This window comes from Delphinapterus leucas, chromosome 2, assembly GCF_059928025.1.
Source record: "Delphinapterus leucas isolate spDelLeu-1000000601 "Yukka" chromosome 2, BTC_Dleu_Yukka2, whole genome shotgun sequence".
Taxonomy (NCBI): domain Eukaryota; kingdom Metazoa; phylum Chordata; class Mammalia; order Artiodactyla; family Monodontidae; genus Delphinapterus; species Delphinapterus leucas.
Genome location: NC_143130.1, coordinates 80,203,596 through 80,222,824, shown reverse-complemented (window position 1 = coordinate 80,222,824; position 19,229 = coordinate 80,203,596). Strand labels below are relative to the sequence as shown.

The 19,229-nt window shown below is 33.1% G+C and overlaps 1 protein-coding gene across 16 annotated transcripts in view; it reads left to right on the top strand.

Annotated features, from left to right (window-relative positions):
- The window catches only part of TCF12 (transcription factor 12), a 380,655-nt gene that overhangs the window by 315,451 nt on the left and 45,975 nt on the right, over window positions 1-19,229 (top strand). For 12 of the 16 annotated variants that reach the window (XM_089907165.1, XM_022579593.3, XM_022579585.2 and 9 more), the window contains 3 exons: window positions 16,938-17,043; window positions 18,082-18,221; window positions 18,501-18,645. In XM_089907165.1, coding sequence (XP_089763291.1) covers window positions 16,938-17,043; window positions 18,082-18,221; window positions 18,501-18,645 — 391 coding nt within the window. Of the gene's footprint in view, window positions 1-3,553; window positions 6,104-16,937; window positions 17,044-18,081; window positions 18,222-18,500; window positions 18,646-19,229 lie in introns of those variants that run through there. The other 4 variants (XM_022579588.3, XM_022579590.3, XM_022579589.3 and 1 more) reach the window with 4 other exon arrangements.

Below are 19,229 nucleotides of genomic sequence, written 5' to 3'. Positions count from 1 at the left end.
AATGTATAAGTTATTTAGAGTTTCCAGTTGCAGATTCTTGAAATGGCTCTGGGCTAAGTAAGATGCAGATGTTATTTCTGGTCTCTTTAAAAATAAATTTAAAATAGAGTAGAATATCATGGTACTGTTCCATTTCTCATAAATCGAAAGGATCTGGTACTTTCCAGCTCAGAAGAAAAAAATTACACAGGTCAAAGAAGAAATAAAAAACCGGGGAGCACTTTCCTTAAGGGAGAGCTAACTGGACCCAAGATCAAATTGTTTACCTTTATGGTTTAAAATAATAGCTTTGTTTGCTTCTAGTTTTTGTTTTGTTGTAACCTAATAAGTCAGTAGTGCAATGCCTTGTCCCAGTCTTGAAAGCTCATCAGAGTGCTGGTTTATTAAAGAATTTTAAAACCTGGATACTCTCCTCAACTTTTTTTTACCCGCAGACACACCATTAGTGCTGTGATTATAGAGCCATCTGCAGGAAAATTATCAAGTTGCAACATAGTTAATGAATCTCTTACCGTGTTATTTCAAGTGGTAAATGAGAAGTGACAAACTGCAATTCATATGGGGAAAGAAATGGACAGCCAAGAGATGCAGGAATTACTAGGGAGGGGGACTCCCCACTTTAATTTTTCGAGGAAAACTGCTTTGTCATAGTGAGTTTATGATCAAGATAAACATGAAGTTTGCTTCATGTTTTATATATTCTCAGTAGTGGTAGTTCTATCTTGTTTGAAGGGGTATTTAATGATTGCCTTTTAGAAGCTTTGTATGATCTGTCAGTTCTGTTCATGTTGATGTCAGAGGGATACTGTTTAGTTACCTCAGAAAGAGATTTATCTGCTTTTCTCCTCCAGGAGGTATGGCTGTTTTTACACATCCTCATTTTGGTCATATGGTTGTCAAAAGGGGAATTAAACAAGTGTTCTTTTGCCCTATAAATGCAGTTTATACAGCTGACTGTTTACATTGGCTATACAGATAGGTGTTTTCTATTTTGTTAAGCATTAAGCATTTCTAAAACACATTAGGCTTGAGATTTTTGTAAAGAGATGATAAGAAATCTGATGTTCTATGTCTGAGACAGATGATGTGATTTGTGAACTTTAGCATGAATTTTACTGAGAAGTGGTGGGGGGGGTGGTTGCTCCTCATTTCCAATCAATATCCAAGTAAATTGTGTACCAGTTTTCAGACCAATCTGTAATATAACTCTGATTATTGGTTTGGCTAGGATTTAGGTACTCACAACTAAGGCATAATTGGAACCAGTTTTTCAAAATATCACCTGAGGAAAGATCAGAAAACCAGGTCTTTGATTTTTCATATTTTCATACAGTGGAAAGACAGTATTTGGAAGCCTTTTTACTGATTGATTAGTTATCAGCAAGATAGATGAGAGTAATATTGTTGAGTTAGAAGATGCATTATATGATTTCAGATAAATAGCATTATTATGTTTAAATAATAGGTACTGATTGTTAGTGGATCGGTTTGAGAGGGATGCATTATTTCACTAGAGTTTTATATTCTTGCTTTATTTTTTGCAAAAGTAAATTTTCTAAATTGTGAGAAAAATAATATTTCTAAATATTAGAAAAAGACCAGAAGACCAACTTCCTGAACACTTAGGAGTGACTTTATTTACAAAGCAGCATATACTAGAAAAATTTGCAATATAATGTTCAGATATAATACCTGGAATTTTTTGGTGTCTTACTGTGCGTTTAGGAGACAGTATTCATTTACTAGTCATCTTTCTGCATGCTAAATAAGGAAGAGGAGACATTTTTGCTTTTGCTTTTGTATCTTCCTACTTGTAGATTCTCTTATTTATTATCCTCTTAAAACTATCCTCACCCCGCACCTCCCTTGCAACCAATAACGTATTAGTTATTTACTGAGTTTCGTAAAGCAGGAATATATAGAGTTCATTTGTGGAATTATTCACATGTGAACTTTGTTTAGCTTTGTTTTTCACTCTGAAAGTCTTATTTTCCAGGAATTGATTCACTTAGAAATAATGTTGAAACTTTTCATGAGGAATCCTATGAGTGGGTTTTAGATTTACTTTTCCAGCCAGATCTTTTGGCCTTTTGGGACACTGGAATGTTGCCTGCTTATTTTAGAAAAATGTACAATAATATTAACCACTAACTGGCCTTTATTAATTAATTAATTCAAGATGTGTAATTCAGTTAAATTGAAATTTTCTTTTAAAATTTTTTTAGAATTTTAAGTCACTCTTGAAACATTCGTGTTTAAGATAGTTTAAAAAACAGATTTGAGAGTTATAGCAATCCAAATATCAGGGATAAAGAAGAGCTAATAAAATAAATTAAAATATTGCATGGGTAACCCCAGGAAATTTTGCATAGCTCTCCAAGGATGATCTGTTTCCCAGTCAACAGAAAAATAAGAAGGAAATAAGGGCCTGGAATTTAAACTGAAGTTGCCAGAAGGTCTCTACCTAGTAGGTTTTTTGGAAACATTTTTTCCTAAATCTTCTGGAAAGAAGTAAATTGCTTAGGCAAAACACATCATAGCTTTTTCTTATCTAGTTTAGGTCTGTGCTTGATGATTGTTGGAATGGCAATAAACATCACATCCTGAAATATTGAAGGCAGGGAAGTATATTTTAAAATCAGTGAAATGCAGTAATCCTCAAACCAGGAATAATCAGTTTGCTAATAAAAGATGTATGGCTCCAAGTCATATATTTTCAGGGTTCTCTGACATTTTCATTAATCATGTTGCCAGTGTGTACCATAATGCCCATTTTGCTATAAAAGTTGGTGAGTTTTTAGATTGTTGGACTAGGTAGCATGAATATTGAGTCAGATCACATAATCTTAGAATAACACATAAGTGATTACGTAGAATTGCGGGTGGAAACAATTCAGGATAAAAAGTGCATGACAGTTCAGAGCTCCTGTGCAGGCTGCACGTCTGTCTGAAATCAGGTTTAAAAAGTGGCCCTGTCTCCAGCTGACTCGTTTTGTCAGACTGAGTCATAGGATTAACCCTTGACATGTTCCTTCAAAAAAAAGAGGCAAAGATTAAACAACTGCATTGACTAGAGCAGCACTTGATCCATCTATATGCATTTTTTTTCCTGTAATATGATTCTGCTTAAGAAAAAAAATTGTGCTGCAGCTGTTACATAGATTAAATTAGATTTTTTTAAAAAAATATTTTTGAGGAAGAGAAAAAGGACTTTATCATAGAAGATAATTTGTAACTGTTAAAAATATGTCTACATCAACCAGTTTTACTTTCTTTTGGGTAAGGCAGACTTCAAAAAGATGTTATTTTGGAGTAGCAAACTTGAAGGACATTACCATAGCATACGAGTAAAATACGGGACTATTTTATTTAAATTACCACCAGTTTTCTTGATGATTTGCCGTTTTTGAGGAATAAATTTAGTGCCATATGTATGTAAACGCCCACCCACCCCCCCAACTCCTCTCTCTTCCCTCACGTTTCTATATCCGCCCTCAGTATAGGCAGTAGTGTATACCAAGTGATTGTGTTGGGTACATGGAGGGGGGGGGCTCCATCTTACATTTGAGCACATGTATGGATTTTGTATCTGTGTTTCTGAGAGGAGGAATGAAAAGTAGAAGCAAAAGCTTTTAATTAATTACTCAGCTCTGCTTAGAAACTATTATGTTTCAAAGTTCAGGTTTCAGGTTTAATAGCAAGTCTTATCCAGTTCCTTAATAAACTGCTTTAGAACAGTAAAAGAGTATTATACTGTCTGGTTTTACTCTGAACTTTTTAAACTTGGATATTTGTTTATTACTTTCAGAATACCATATAGTTGCCTCTAAAATAAAGAACTGTTAATGAAATACTCAAATTTTCATTGTGCTTTAATAGCCAAGATTGCATAGTTGGATTTACATTATGCTGTTTGTTTTAACAAACATCATAGTACTCTCTCTTTTCTGGCAAGCCCCAAAGAAACGAGCCTAACTACTGTAGGTGGATTTTTTTAAATCAATATATAAAAGTTTTCTCAGGTTGAAGCTGAGCTTCCTACTGATTGTAGGAAGAAAATGTTGAAGTGCTTTGTGGCTGCCCTTTTCCCCCAGTCCCCTAAATTTCTATTTTAAAAGTAAGTTTTTGGTTTTTTTTTATTCATTACGGAGAAAAGGAAACTTTATTTTGGATGGTTGATTTTCCTTTTTTTTTTTTTTTAAGCTGTTCTGTCAGAGAGAGACTATGTCTATAAAAGACTAAAATTTACTTGAATGGTTTTAAGGCATGGCATTGTTAATTGTAAGTCAACGCTTTTTACACAGTTCTCTAAGGATTGAAATGGGTCTTTGTGGTCTCTCAGGAGGGAGGAAGTTACAAGCCACTCTGCAGACTGGCATTTTAATGGTCTGCTGTACAGTGATGTTCTTTTGCAGCTGCTGCTTAGCCCTTTCTATATCTGGAGAGTGTGGGGAGGTTTTATTGTTATTCCAACACCATAAGCTTTTAAAACATTATGAACTTAGCTGGCCTTATTGTCTTATTTGATTTTATTGTTATATTTTAATGAATATTTTTCATAAAAATGGTGGGTTTGGGGATCCCTTATAGAATATTCCCTTAGAGCAGTTCTGCTTCATGAAAGGTGCCTTTAAAAAAGTGATGTGTCCCTTTTTTGCAGCTTGTGAGCTGTCCTCTGATTAACAGTTTTGTGAGAACCTGCAAGGCACAGGGAGAAGAGATAGTACAAAGAGGTTTTCATGGGGGGAAATGAGAGGAAAGAAAAGTTGCTATTCTGTTTTTCTGGGTTAGAATCCACACCAAAAGACAAATTGAAATTTTTTTAAATAATGAAATATGTTTGTGTGTGAGAACAAAGTATTGGCAAAACAATGTCTAAGACCTTTTGACTTCTAAGTATAATGAATTTTTTAAATCTATGAGATGTTTATTCCCACACTGATTAGTTTTCCTTTTTGAGAAATTTGAACATTAACATAGAAATATGAATATATTAAGTGTTAGTTAAGAACTATAATGAACTTGGAGGAAAGACTTCCAAGAAATCTTTTTTAGTTTATTAGCTACAGTGCACATTTTGTCTATACATACCAGCCTTTCATATTTTTATGTAAGGGAAAACAAAACCTTGTTTGTTTTTTCTTTTTAATTATTGAATTGCTTAGTACATATTCTAGGAAAGTGCAGTCCATTATAAACTTTTAATTGGTGTTATGAGTGAGGAATTTAAGGAGCTTTATAATTGAAAACCTATATTAAATATTATGTTTTAAAAACAGATCATTTATTTTCAAGATAATTTTTTGAATTGTTGGAATGAGCTTTTTCATGAAATGTGTTCCTGTCAAATTTCTTTCCATACCGTTTTTATAACATAAAAAATCATGGTTTGTTCTACCTAGTTTAGAGGTACTTACATGACAGGTCCGCTTTCTCCAGGAAGTGACTTTGTACAAGGCTTAACTGTTTAGATCCTTCTTGTTACACATGATTCAGTGTTTCCAATTCCTGATTGCTTGATCATGTGTTTATCATCGTTAGAAGCAACTGTAGGCCATGCCAGATGGTAATGTTGCTAGAGGTGTAGCAAGCTAGGTTTCCCTGCTACAAGTGCTCTAATTTAAACTAAAAATAGGTTAGCAGATCTGTCAGTTTGTCTTTCTTTGTAAGAGACATATATACTATATATATGACAATATTAATAATTCCTTGGGATATTTATCTCCAAGACACTGTATCACTTTTTATTATTTAGCACTTGTGACTTGTATTTTTTTAAAATTCCAGAATTTGTCTTATTGGTATCCTCCACCAGTGTGAGGACTTGATAGAGATTGAAAGAGGTTACTTACAGCACAAACCCTCCCTCTCTGCTCCGTGAGTTGGTTCAGTCCTATTTTGCATAAGTTCCTTTTGAGTAGATCATGTGTGGATGCGTAGTGCTGAAGACTTAACTCTGTTTGGCTGTGTGGATGTATGTCTTGGAGAGAAGCTGAGTGCATTAGCTGCAAACAGTAACATTTTCAAAATCAACATGTATTGTGCTTATCCTGTCCCTGGAATGGGCAGCAATTCTTTGATGTATTACTACAATGGAAAAACGGTAAGTCTTTTTCTTTGTTCAGATAGCTTCTAACTGGTTTAAGGGAAAGGAGGGTAGATTAATTACTTTTTACTAAAACCTGTGAGGTTTTGTTTTATCATATTCTGTAATACGTTAAGATTGTATGTTTCTTTGTAAGTATGGTTAGCAAAGTTGTCTTTGACACAGTTACTCAATAGTTTTTGGCTTTTATTTTTAAAATAATATAGAAAATAAACTTGAATTTGTGGGATATTTTTTTAATGCCTGATGTCTTTACTAGTAATGAGCTTGAAAGTACATTAGTTTTAATGTTTTCTTATATTGTAAACATATAATCTACATGTAAAATACATATATAACAGAGAGAGAAAGAGGGAAGATTACTTGATGCTTTGTAGATAGAAGGGAAAGATGAAAGTCATCTTAGATATTCATAAAAATAACAAGTATGAAGCTCTGGGAATGATTAGGGAAGCAGTCAGCTAGTGAGGGCCGTATTTCCTGTTTGGAGTTTCAGGTCCGGAGCCTGACTTTACTCAGATACCATCTGTTTCCAATCAAACTAGAATTTTGACCCTGTACAGATTCATAAAATAAATCACTATTTTTCAAAGAGTGCATTTATACATTTTCCAAAGAATGTATTTCTGGTCGATTTATAGCACATGGTTAGATGTTTTAAAATAATACCTTTCTGTGTTGCTAAGTAAAACTTCTCTGTTTTTTAAATTAATTACTCAGTATTAATTACTTAGTATGTTTCTACAAAAATATCTTTAAGTCAGAGGATTTTGTGTATTCTAAAAAGAAGGTGAACTTCTGGAATATTCAGTAGGACTTATCTTTATAAGATAGTTGATAAACATAAAAATGTTATACTAGTGAATAACAATCTTGGGTTTATGTCAGGAATACAGTATTTTCCTCCTCAATTTTTCCAAAACAATGTATTAGCTCAGGTGTTGTATTAAATACGTAAATGACTTCAGCAATTTTTTTTGGTCAGGAGTAGAGGCATTTTTAATGTTAATGTTTGAAGTTATAAAAAAAATTAATCACATTTTCCTAAAATAGGTATACAGTCAGTTATGTTGGTCCCTTCCCTTTTTATCACTTGAAAATGTTTTAAAGTAGCATATGACTTTAACCAGTGTACGTGAGAACTAATGAAAGCACTTTTTCGTTCTCTGACTGCTTTGGTAAGGCCTCTTTGGACTTCGTTAGCATTTGGTTCTTAACTTTTCAGTAAGCTTTCTTACTAGATGACAGTCAAGCCAAAATATCCTTAAACTCATTAAAAAGTATGTGTTCACACTAGCCATATAAACAGAGCTTTGGAGAATGTGAGAGGTAGGTTTAGATGGGTGGTATAAGTGAAATAACTTGATCTCTATGTAATTTCCTTGGCAACTGTCTTTCAAATGTGAAAATTTTTTCTTTTATGTCCTATTCTAAGTGAAATAGTCTGTTTGAAAATGGTGTGTGTGCAAGTTTAGTAAAATTAATCATACAGGACCCCTGAAGCAGAGAGACTATAACTCAGATTGAGTTTAGATTTTATTCTTTCAAGAGCACAGATCACTCTATTACAGCATTTCTCTTTGTTCTACATTTAGGGGTGGAGGGGTGGGGAACAGCTTTGATCGTATTAAGTATTTCCAGGCTTACGGTAGATGACATGGCTGGTATGTTAGAAAAGTGTAGCCTGAAAGTTGATAGCCTGTGCTTGATATAGGTCAAAGGTGACTTTTATGTTCTTGAAAAATGCGTAAAGGATGATATATTTTCTTAGTCCTCTGTATCATAAGCCCTTAGTCTTATATGTGTTTTACTTTTACCACATCTAGTTTATTATTATTGTTCTAACTCTTCAATAAGAAAATCGTATAGTATGTAATTATATTATCCAAAGACTATGGTAAATACTTCATCTTTGTATATATTGGGAAATGTCTACCCATCAATGCTTTATAGTAAAAACTAGCACTTTAACGTTGCCAGAGTCTAAGTGAAATGTATTTCCTCACTTGAGTTACAGAATTTTTGTATAATTCTCATAATGAACCGGTTAAATTTAAGCTCACTCTTTAACTCCATTTTATCAATTTATCTTAAGATGATAGGACAGATTTATATTTTGAACATTAATATTTTGATTTCATTTTTAAGATCCTTTTACGGGTATTATGAAAGAGTGAGAAATCCTGAGTGATACTGGCCTTAAAGAAAATGCTTTCCTTCTTTTTTTCCGGTTTTTATTTTTAAATTTTCAAGTTGATTTCCATATATTTAAGGATGCTTGGGGTAATTTAATAAATAGACTGAACAGACTCTAGGAAAAAAGAGATTAATAAGAGAAGAGCCTTTTCATATTTTGTTATTTAAGATTATGTGGCCGAATTGTACTGTTGGAAATATAAGAGACTTGGGCATCTATGTGCAGAAAAGAAAAGGCAAAAATGTTAACCCTGTTTTCCCCACTATCAGAAAAGAGAAGGGGTTAATGCTTTATATCACATGTAGCTTTTGTGTAGCTGTATTATGTACCATGCTATAAGATATTAATATGTGTTTATGATAAATAGGGGACTTAAAATCACTTTGAATATTATCTATTTTTTTGAACTTTGAAAAATAGCAAGGAATAATGGATTTCTGAGATTCCTTACTTATAAAGAACTTGGCCTGCACTCAGTTTTCTCATTGATATGACTCAATTGTGTCCTTTATGCAGAAAGGTAGAAAGTCTTAGAGGTAAAGGAAGGAAAGTTTTGGGAGGAGAGGATTCCTGTTCTCTTCACCTATCTCATCAGCCTCCATTTTCTAGGCCTTGAACTGAAGATGCTATAAAGTGTTCCAGGTATAAAAATTGGAGCAAGTACAGGCATGATGCTCTTTTCATTATTTCAGGGGATTATTTTAATATTATTAGAGACAACACAGAAATCCAAGTTTTAAAACTCAAGCTTAGAAACACATTTTGAATATTCACCTTCTTTGTATGGAATCTGGGAAAGAAGAGACAGGAATTAACATGATCATAAGGGCTACTCTGTGTCAGGAACTACGCTGGGGACTTTATGTTTACCTCATTTAATTCTCATAACCACTCTGTCATTTAGCTGTTACTAGCCTCCTTTTATAAGTAAGGAAAAATTGGTGCTGGGAAGTTAGGTAACTTGTTTAAGCCCCACCCTGCTAGTTAAATATTGAGGCCAGAACTGAACCCAGGTCTGTCAAAGAGCAGGTTTTCTCTTTTCTATCATCCAAGGACAAGTAAACTAGTCTCCATAGCAGAGGGCCAGATTTCACTTATCCTTACTACTGGTTGTATCAAAGTACTCCGTTGGAAAGAAAATGTCACTGAGAAAAACACTAGGCCATTCTTAAAAATAAATATGTTTTGCATGTATGATCAGACTTACAATTTTGTGAATGCTAATTGATATGGTCAGTCAAGCAGCTTTTTACTAGTTTCTATTTAAGATGAAGAACTTAAAACTATCCTAGATATGTTTTTAAATGCAGGAAATTAGAAGGCCTCTTCTAATAGAACTCGTAGTAGTGAAAATTGGTATAGCCATGGTTTTGGCACCTGCCTCCCCACATAATTTGTATTATCATAAGTATGAGAGCAGCAAGTAGCTAAAATTGCGTTGTAAATACTTCTAAGATTTATTTTTCAAATAAACATTTTCAGTTAATAAAAGCACAGAAACCAATATGAGAGTATATAGCGCTACATTTCTGTTCCGTTGGGGATTTACTGCTAATTAACATGAGAGAGGAAAGTATATAATTAATTAACTCGAATTTCCAGGCTGGCTTTGGGCCCAGTAGGGTTAAATCTAACATTTGTATGATGAGGAAAACATGAAGTCATTTAAGCATTCTCTGAAGTTAGAATGCTAAAGACATTGGATGACAAGGAGTTTAGCTTAAATCTGCTTTGATTTTTTTTTCCCTTTATCAAAAATGTATGAGACGATATTCTAGATATGAATCCAAGAAGGTCTTTTTTTCTTGATTCAAGTGAACACAAATACCAGGAAGTTAAGCCTCTGCCAGGAGAATATGTTGTCACGGGTCAGGTTTATTAATCTTTTAGAAGGAAATTTATGTCCCTTTCCACTAGCTCATGAACATATTGAAGAAAGGGATCAGGTGCTGTATTGTTGGGTCTAAATATTTTTAAAATGTAGATAGCGAAGAAGTGACACTCATTGATTTGTTCAGTACATTATCCTAGCATACAAGTTTCAAACCCAGTCCCTTAAAAATTCCATGGTTTATCTCTCAGGAAAAAAATTTGTGCTTATTATAAAAATGATACTGGTTACAATAAAGAACTGATAAAATACGCCCAGTGATGTTAAGATTAATTAAAATGTGTTTGACTTACCTAAGAAGAAATTCTCACACATGAAAACCACTATTACTCAACTATACTTTTTAGACAGCAGCAGTAGTAATTGATTTTAAGCTGCTTTGTACTGAAAGCTAGAATTCTTTTTTCTTATCGTTGTTAGAAAGGAAATTTTACATTATTTCACCCCAAATCGCTCTCCGGAAATTCTTGGGAAAAGATATTGGTCCTTTTATTTATGAGTGTTGAAAATATGAACATATATTTATGCCTTTTACAGAAATTTCAGTTTTTTTTTTTCAGGCTAACTAATTAGATGAAAAGAATCTTTCATGGATAGCTTGTGTGTCCCTTAGTTAGTCCTACTTCAGACATTTTGCTTTATGATGCCTTTTGGTTTCAGTTCTTACAGTATTTAGTACTGGAACTATATAAATATTCCTCCCCCCCCATAGGCTTGGAATTACCATAAAAACTTGAGTAGTAGGTTGGACTTTACGGCAAAATTTACTACATTTATGTAATATTAAAATACTGAAAACATTGAGATATTTATCAAATCTTTCATTTGTTTAAATATTCTTGGATATTAGGAGATTCTTAAATTAGACTGCTCTTTCATGTACTTAAATTTTTAAATGTCTTTTTCTTTTGGGTTGTGCTGGTTTTAATTTTGATTAAAGAAAGAACCAGGAAAGTGGGAAGCCCTGAATTTCAGAAACTTTAAGATTTTGACATTTATGTTAAAGATATGCTTTTTATCCAAGTTTATGCATAAGGTCAGTATGCATAGAAAACAGTGGATCCAAAATGATCAGAAAAATCAATAGGGAATAGTTTTTAGGAAATTTCTTTAACTTTTAGTTAAATTTAAATTTAACTAAATTTAAATTTAGTTAAATTTCTTAATCTAAAATTTCTTTAACTTTTACTTAGCACTCTTATCTCAGTGAGTCCAATTATTTAAAGCAGAAATTTTACTTACTGTTTTTTAAGCAGCCTCTTTTTAGTAAATTCAGGTCCCACAAAATGCAGAGGTAGAAGGAAACTGTTTATGTGTATTATTGTGTATGAAACTTGCATAGGTTGACCAGCAGTAACTAAAAAATTCTTATAATAATTACCTAGTTTTTCTTTCTTAGTTTTTGAGTGTTGACCCTTAAATGTGCCTACTTTTAAAATCAGTGGCCCAGAGGTTTAATTACAGATTTTAAAGCTAGAATTTGAGTTGGTTTGGGGTTTTCTTTTTTTCCAGTGACCTGAACTGTTTTGTTCGTTTGTTAGTTGTCAGGTTTTAGATACTCAACTAGATCTTGAAAAATTTTTATTGCTTAATACAAAATATAGTTATATAAAATGAGATAAATTAAGTGTATGCTCCTGAATATAGTATCACGTTTTTATTTTAAAATTATGATGGTAGGGTAAATTAGCCAAATGATTTTGTTTTGCTTTATTATTTTGGTAAATTGATGATAAAGATTATGCTGGAGATGATTTATGCTATTAGCATAAACTTTTCACACATTGGAGGTTTAATGTTGGCATTAAAGTGTTTAATGGTATTTAACATATTGGAACTTAAAGAGAACTGCTAGTCAAACCATCTTGACAAAAGCGCTAATAGAAGCCTAAACATAATGAAGTATCGGTAATACTTTCTGTGTTAGAACATGTTCAGAAAAATTTATAAGCTTCTCCGTCTTTCTTCTTTCCAAATTAGATAAAGGTGTTCCCAAAATGTTTAAGAGTTTTGGTTTTCGTTTCAGAGCGTTTGGAGTTTATGAGGCTCCTAGAATATTTCTTTCAAAATAATTTATCTAATTTTAAACTGGTGGGTAAGGAAGAGTGATTTCATCCTGTGTTGTTCAGTATAGTAACCTGTAGCCACAAATGACTATTTAAATTAATTAAATTGAAATTAAAAATTCAGTTTCTCACTTGTACTGTCCACATCTCAAGTGTTCAGTAGTCACATGTAACGAGTATCTACTGTATTGTACAGACATAGATACATTACTGTCTTTTCAGATATAGAACATTTCCATTATTACAGAAACCTATTGGACAGTGCCCGTCTAAAGCATTCCTCTCATTTTCTGTGGAAGTGTATCTTAATTAAGATATCTAGCGAGCTATTGTCACATACTAAAGAAATTTCCCAATTCATTTCCTCATCATTTAGAACATTTAAAGATATCAGGTACCACACAGGCTTTGGATCTATTTTTAAAAGCATAGGGAATGGCATCATCTTTTAATTCATCACTGGATGTGACAAGATAAAAAGATCTTTTTAGCAGAAGCTTCTACTTTTTTTCATCTTTGCTGAACAACTATCAGAAAATCATGCCTTTCTGCCTTGCAGAGATGTTTCCAGTATTAATTACAGGAAGGATGCACTGAAATCAAGAGCACAGTGCACACCTCCAGCCTCTAAAGCTAAACAGAGAGTGGACTGCCCTGAATTGGGGTGATCCATATGACTAAACTGAATCACCCAAGCAGGAAAAAAAGGAATGTTTTTGCTAACTTGACTCCAATTGGTTTTATGAGCTAAAACATTCCAAGGATAATTGTGTAATCACTGTATAGAGTAATGTAAATATTCATCCCTGAAGTACTCTGTCACTCTTAAAAAGTAAGTTTGGGTTGATGGGATGAGGACAGTAGAGATATTACTGTGAATTTATTCTTTTCAAACATACTTAACAATGAAAGAGAGGTATCTGTTAGATTTTCAGTTATATTCGTTTAAGTTGGGGTAAATGTTATGGTTCTGTTCACCCAACACTCAAAATTTCTCTCTTTTCCATTCCTGGAAGAGAAAAATTAAGTACTTGAGAAAGAAGGACATTCCCACATGATACCTACTTTGAACCTGACATTCTGAAATGGAGGCTAGAATTCTAAAGAAAATTTCTAATTACCACATTTCAATAGAACATCTTAAATTAATTGTACTTTTTCTGTTTCTTTTTAAAATAGTGTGACTCCTGGTAGATTTTAATCACCTTGAGCACACATATTCCTTTCTCTTAATTTTGTTTGTTGTGATACAAAATCATATTTAAGATTTAAATGTGTGATTAGATCATTAACTAGGAAAAAACTGGCATCTATGTGCAGGTGATCAGATGACATAAGCAGTCTGGTTTTAATTTGTGGCCAGTACTGATTGTAACTAAAAGAGACTTGCTCTTTTTGTGGAATTGGCTGACTATTTTCCTACATCTGGAGTTAATAAAGTCTTTGAGACCACATCAGTTGTGCTTTGCCGCAAGAACTCTTTGATCTGAAAAATCGCAACTGGCACAACTGCTGCTTCATAACATTGCATCTATGTTTTTGCAAGCTATGGTTAAGATACCAAAAGTAAAGTTTTTTGTCGTGTGTTAGAAATGCTGTTAGATGGGCCTCTTTGAGAACCATGGTTTTCAAAACATTTTTATCATGATAAAAACTTTGAACTTATGTTAGTAAATAAATGATAAACTTGTAGTAATTTAGAGTTTTTACCATTTTCATTTATAAGATCTATTCTTTAAAAATCCATTTATCTTTTTCAAAGTCTATTTATAGAGACTAACATTAAAAACAACTTTGCCCTAAAATGAGCCCTGTGTTCTCAATACAACTTCAAAATTTTTACATAGAGTAGGCAAGCAGGCAAGCCTCTTCTTCGTGTGTTTTATCTTGGTTTTCTTGCTTTCCATGATAGTCATCAATTAACCATTATCTGATCAGCATATTCTCCTTTATTTACAGCAATTTGTAAATCCATAAAGTCAGCAAAAGTTCTTTTGTAAATCAGCAGAAGTTCTTTGCTTTTGTAATTGCATACGTTTAAAAAATTTTAAAGTGTAAGTTTATCTTGTATGGAATATAGTGAATTGAATAGAAATAAGGATAAAGAAATATATATTAGGAGATTATATATAAATTTTAACTGACAAATTATGTAGATTTTTTTGTGTGAAATGACACATCAAAACTGGAGTTTTTCATAAGTATCATTGGGAGGTTTACATACTGTTTCAATCTAAAACCTAGATAGAATTAGAGAACTTTATATTGTATACTCTCAGATCAGTGATGGTATACATAGTAAATAAGCATTTGTGACAAAAACATGTTCTAATGCTGTCTTCTAAATTTTATTCTCATTTGTATTTTCTTTCTACATCTCTTTTTTGTTGTTTGTGGTTTCAGCATAGTTTGGGGAAAATCTGTATATTATAAAGGGGACAGAGGACATCTAGCTAAAGCTAAATTTTGATGCTGAAACTTGATTAAAAGAAAAAAGTACAAAATTCCTTTCCTGAAAACTTTTCCTGCCTATCAGCCTATCTAATACATTGCAAACACATTTGTGTATATCCAATTCTTTCATTCTAACTCTGTCTTTATGTCATAGCACCAAACTAGAAAAATATGTTTAATATGTATAATGCATAATCCCCTATCTAGGATCCTTCTGGGTACTTCTTAGGAATATATCTTGTCCCAAACTTCTCAGGTACCACAAGTGTGTGTTTTCCGCTCTGGGATGTAAGAAGTAGGAAACTAACCTGAATGCCAGTCCATTAAAAAGACACACCTGTGCTTGTAGTAGCATGGCTAGCAAGAAGACTAAAAATTGACTTTTTAACCTTTTATCTAGGGTGAACTGTATATAAGTAGGATGATGTCAGACAAAAACTATAAGAAATAGCAGTTTGAGTACTAAACAGGCACAATATGTAGCAGTGTAACTGCTCTTAATAAGAATTAGAAAGATGATATTATTGGCTAATACGTAGTGAGTGGTTACCATGCTAAACATTTTCGAGCCTTCTGTGCGCCTTAGCCATCTTGAGGAATCCAGGTTGTTTTTGTGGGTTTTGTTTGTTTTTTTGTTTGTTTTGGGGGGAGGTTGTTTTGTTTTGGCCGCACGGCTTGTGGGATCTTAGTTCCCCAACCAGGGATCAAACCTGTTCCTTCAGCATTAAGAGTGCAGAGTCCTAACCATTGGACCGCCAGGGAATTCCCTAAACATTTTGTATGTATTATCTCATCTAATCTTCCCATCAACCCCTGCCCCCCCATGCAGGTAATGTTAGCACCATCTTACAAATGAGGAAATTGAGTCTCAGAAGGTTAGGTAATTTGCCAGGAATCTTTACAGTTAGTTAATGCCTCAGAGAAAGAATAAATGACAGTTTATGTAAATAAAAAATTGGCTCCCATTTTAATCTGTGTGTGCTTCCTCCACTTTTTTATTAATGCATAGGAATGTATGCTTGATAAAAATATCAAACTGTGTGGAAAGGCATAAAGCAGACGTTTTCCTCCCCAGTTATAAGTCCAGAGGTGTAACCATTAAGTTTCTTATGTGTAATTCCAGAAATCTTCTGTGCTTATGCAAAAAATAATGTGGATGCTTTTTTTTACGCATCCTCCCATAATTTTATTGAGCTAGTTACTTTTTTCCACGTTAAGTGAACACTTTGAATTTTTATTTTGGATTAAAATTTAATAGATGTACCCTTATCAGACTAAACAAAAGAAATACGTTTCATACACTGCTCACAGTAGGACACCTTTCCATTCTTCCTGACTCCTGGTTTACTTTTACTTTAACAGACCATGTATCACCTTAAGTGTTACTTACTTGTCTTCCTTCTTGGTTTCAGTAGTCATCATGAGAATGGTTTGATCATGTTTTGATTATTACAGTTATTTGGATGCCCATTTAGTTTTCCAGAGAAATGACAGAGTTGGCCATTTGCCAATTCAAAATGTTCATACTTTGTTTATCTGAAGCAAAGGTTTACCAAAGGAAATTAATACTGCTCTGACAGATTAAATGAGCCTTTCCTGAAAGCTGTGCCAGACTTGAAAATTTACTTGAAATTAAAGAATTAAAACCCCTGAGCAGAACTTGGTTTTAATTTTGCCAACCCTACTAAGTTAAGGAAGTTTCTGAACAATTGTGTTGTGCCTTTCACAGTTAACTTTTAATAGTAATAAAGAATATTAACACTTAGTCTAACTCATTTTGATTTTGATAAATCTTGTAACAGTGAAAAGAATAGATTTTATCAACAAATCCATAAAATAAAACAAATTTTATTTCATGCTGTATTCAAAAGACATTAGTTTCCACTATCACATTTTGAATCATGAGCCTATATGGATTTGTGTTTTGTAAGCAAAGTCAACATTTGTGACTTTATTCAACCACCTGATGTAATTGTCACACAAAGATGCATTACAGGGATATTTAGAACAGTTTTTTCTCTAGTAATCAGCTAAAAACAAACAGGTAGATAATATCCAAGTTAGACGTTATTTATGAGGATTTAGGCCGTTTATTTGGATTTGTGGTAGACCTTTTTCGATATTGGATAGGCCTTTTTAGGCCCTTCAGGAAATGTAACACATTTTACATAAGTGGTATGACAGTCATTTACATTTTAATTAAATTTCCTGTTTAATTTTAAGGTATATGCACCATCCCCAAATTCAGATGACTTCAACCGTGAATCTCCTAGTTATCCATCTCCCAAGCCACCAACCAGTATGTTTGCTAGCACTTTCTTTATGCAAGGTAAGTACTGCCAAATAGTTGTCAAGTACTACAACAGTTATCTCTTGTATATTAGCTAATATTTTAAAGTTGTGAGGAAAGAGAATATCTGTATAGAAGTTCAGACAAATGTCTGAAATATCTAGATATGTTTGGCTGAAGCAAATTAAAATTTAGTTTTAAAGTTTCCTATTGCTAATTATTGCTGACTGCAATGTAGTTGGATTACTCAGCGAAGCATCGGAGTGCCCATCTAATATTGATTGAATTTATAAAGGACTTCAGTTGAGAAAAGTGAGTAAAGCTGCTCTTTCTCATTTTAGGATTTAAATGTATAAAAGCTATTAACAATTTTAGTTTCTTGTTTAAATTACAGATTCATATCACCCCTAGAATTATCAGTGCAAATAAAAAGTGAATATCATAGAACAGAATAAGACTTTAAGAGAGAAAAAGTGTTGCACTTCCTTTCATTCTTGTTAGCAAATCATTTTTATTTGGTCTTCTGTGGTTTTGGACTATGGGAGCAATAAATTACTACATAAATGGTTCCTTGACTTTACATTGGTGAGTGAAGTCATTGCTAACACATTTCTTTTGAAGGCTGACTATAATATAGTCATTATTCATTACTTAGGTTCTCTGTAAGAGAAACTTCTTTATTCTAGTTTGAGAATGTTTGGTATAATATACATTGCTTATAGATTAAGAACTTTTTGTATATGGGTATACCATTTAACCAAAAGTTAAATCCAACCTATCTCCAGATTTGGAATTTTTATTGTCCTCCCTGATATGAATTTAGGTCTTGTGAAGATTTTTATAATGACCTGCCTACTACAGTTTCAATTGTTTTTTCTCCCTCTAACTATAAAGCTTTTTTCCTTCATTTAACATAGTAACTATACAGTTTGGAGGGAAGAAAACTAGATGTAAGACTAGGTTGGAAAGGGGAAGAAAAACATATCTGGAGGGTACCCTTTGAATTTTTATAGCATCATCAAAATAAAAGAAAAAATATTGGCTAAGGAAAATTTTATATTTCTCTTTTTGTCTTAGATGGGACCCACAATTCTTCTGACCTTTGGAGTTCATCAAATGGGATGAGCCAGCCTGGTTTTGGTGGAATTCTGGGGACCTCCACTTCCCACATGTCTCAATCCAGTAGTTATGGCAGCCTTCATTCACATGACCGCTTGGTAGGCTGTAACACATGACTAGGGTGCAGCAACACTTTGTCCTCACTTGTGTTTCTTTTGGATTACAAGTGTAAGATTTGATTCTGCCAAAACTTCTGAATTTTGAAATACTTCTAGGCTTACTTCATGCCTTTTGAAAAAGTAAATGACAAGAGTAGTGCTCTTCAGCTGCTAATTTGTGATGTTCTTTTTAACCTGTTATAGTAGTTGCCCAGTTATATGTGCATATTATTCAGAAAATATATTTAATAGATCATGTCTCTTTCCCCCTTTCTTTAGAGTTATCCTCCACACTCAGTTTCACCAACAGACATAAACACAAGTCTTCCACCAATGTCCAGCTTCCACCGTGCCAGTACCAGCAGTTCACCTTATGTTGCTGCCTCACACACCCCTCCCATCAATGGATCAGATAGCATCCTAGGTGAGCTTTTTTAGGTTGGCAAAACTCCCTAAAACTGAATTTGGTGATTTGTAGTGAATCTCATATTTTTCAGTACATATATATATATTTTTGTTCTTTTCATATTTTTTTCTTCCAGCTTTATCGAGATACACCATTGACATATAGTGCTGTATAAGTTTAAGGTGTACAGTGTAATGATTTGACTTAAATACATCATGAAATGATTATCACAATAAGTTTAGTGAGCATTCATTATCTTATATAGACACAAAATTAAAGCAATAGAAAATTTTTTTTTCTTTGTGATAACCCTTGATTACTCTCTTAACTTTCCTAAATGACATACAGCAGTGTTAGTTATATTTATCATGTACATCCCCAGTACTTACTTATAACTGGAAATTTGTACCTTTTGACTCAATGTATTTTTTAGTATTGAGTTTAAAAATGAAAGAAAGGAGGAAAAGAAACTTTCTGATTTTCATTAATGTACAAACTGGTAAGGAACCCACCTTTACTTTAGCTTACTAAATACAACACATGCAGAGTATTTGCAGGTTTATTGTGACAGATGTGCAACAACAATGGAGAACACCATTGAA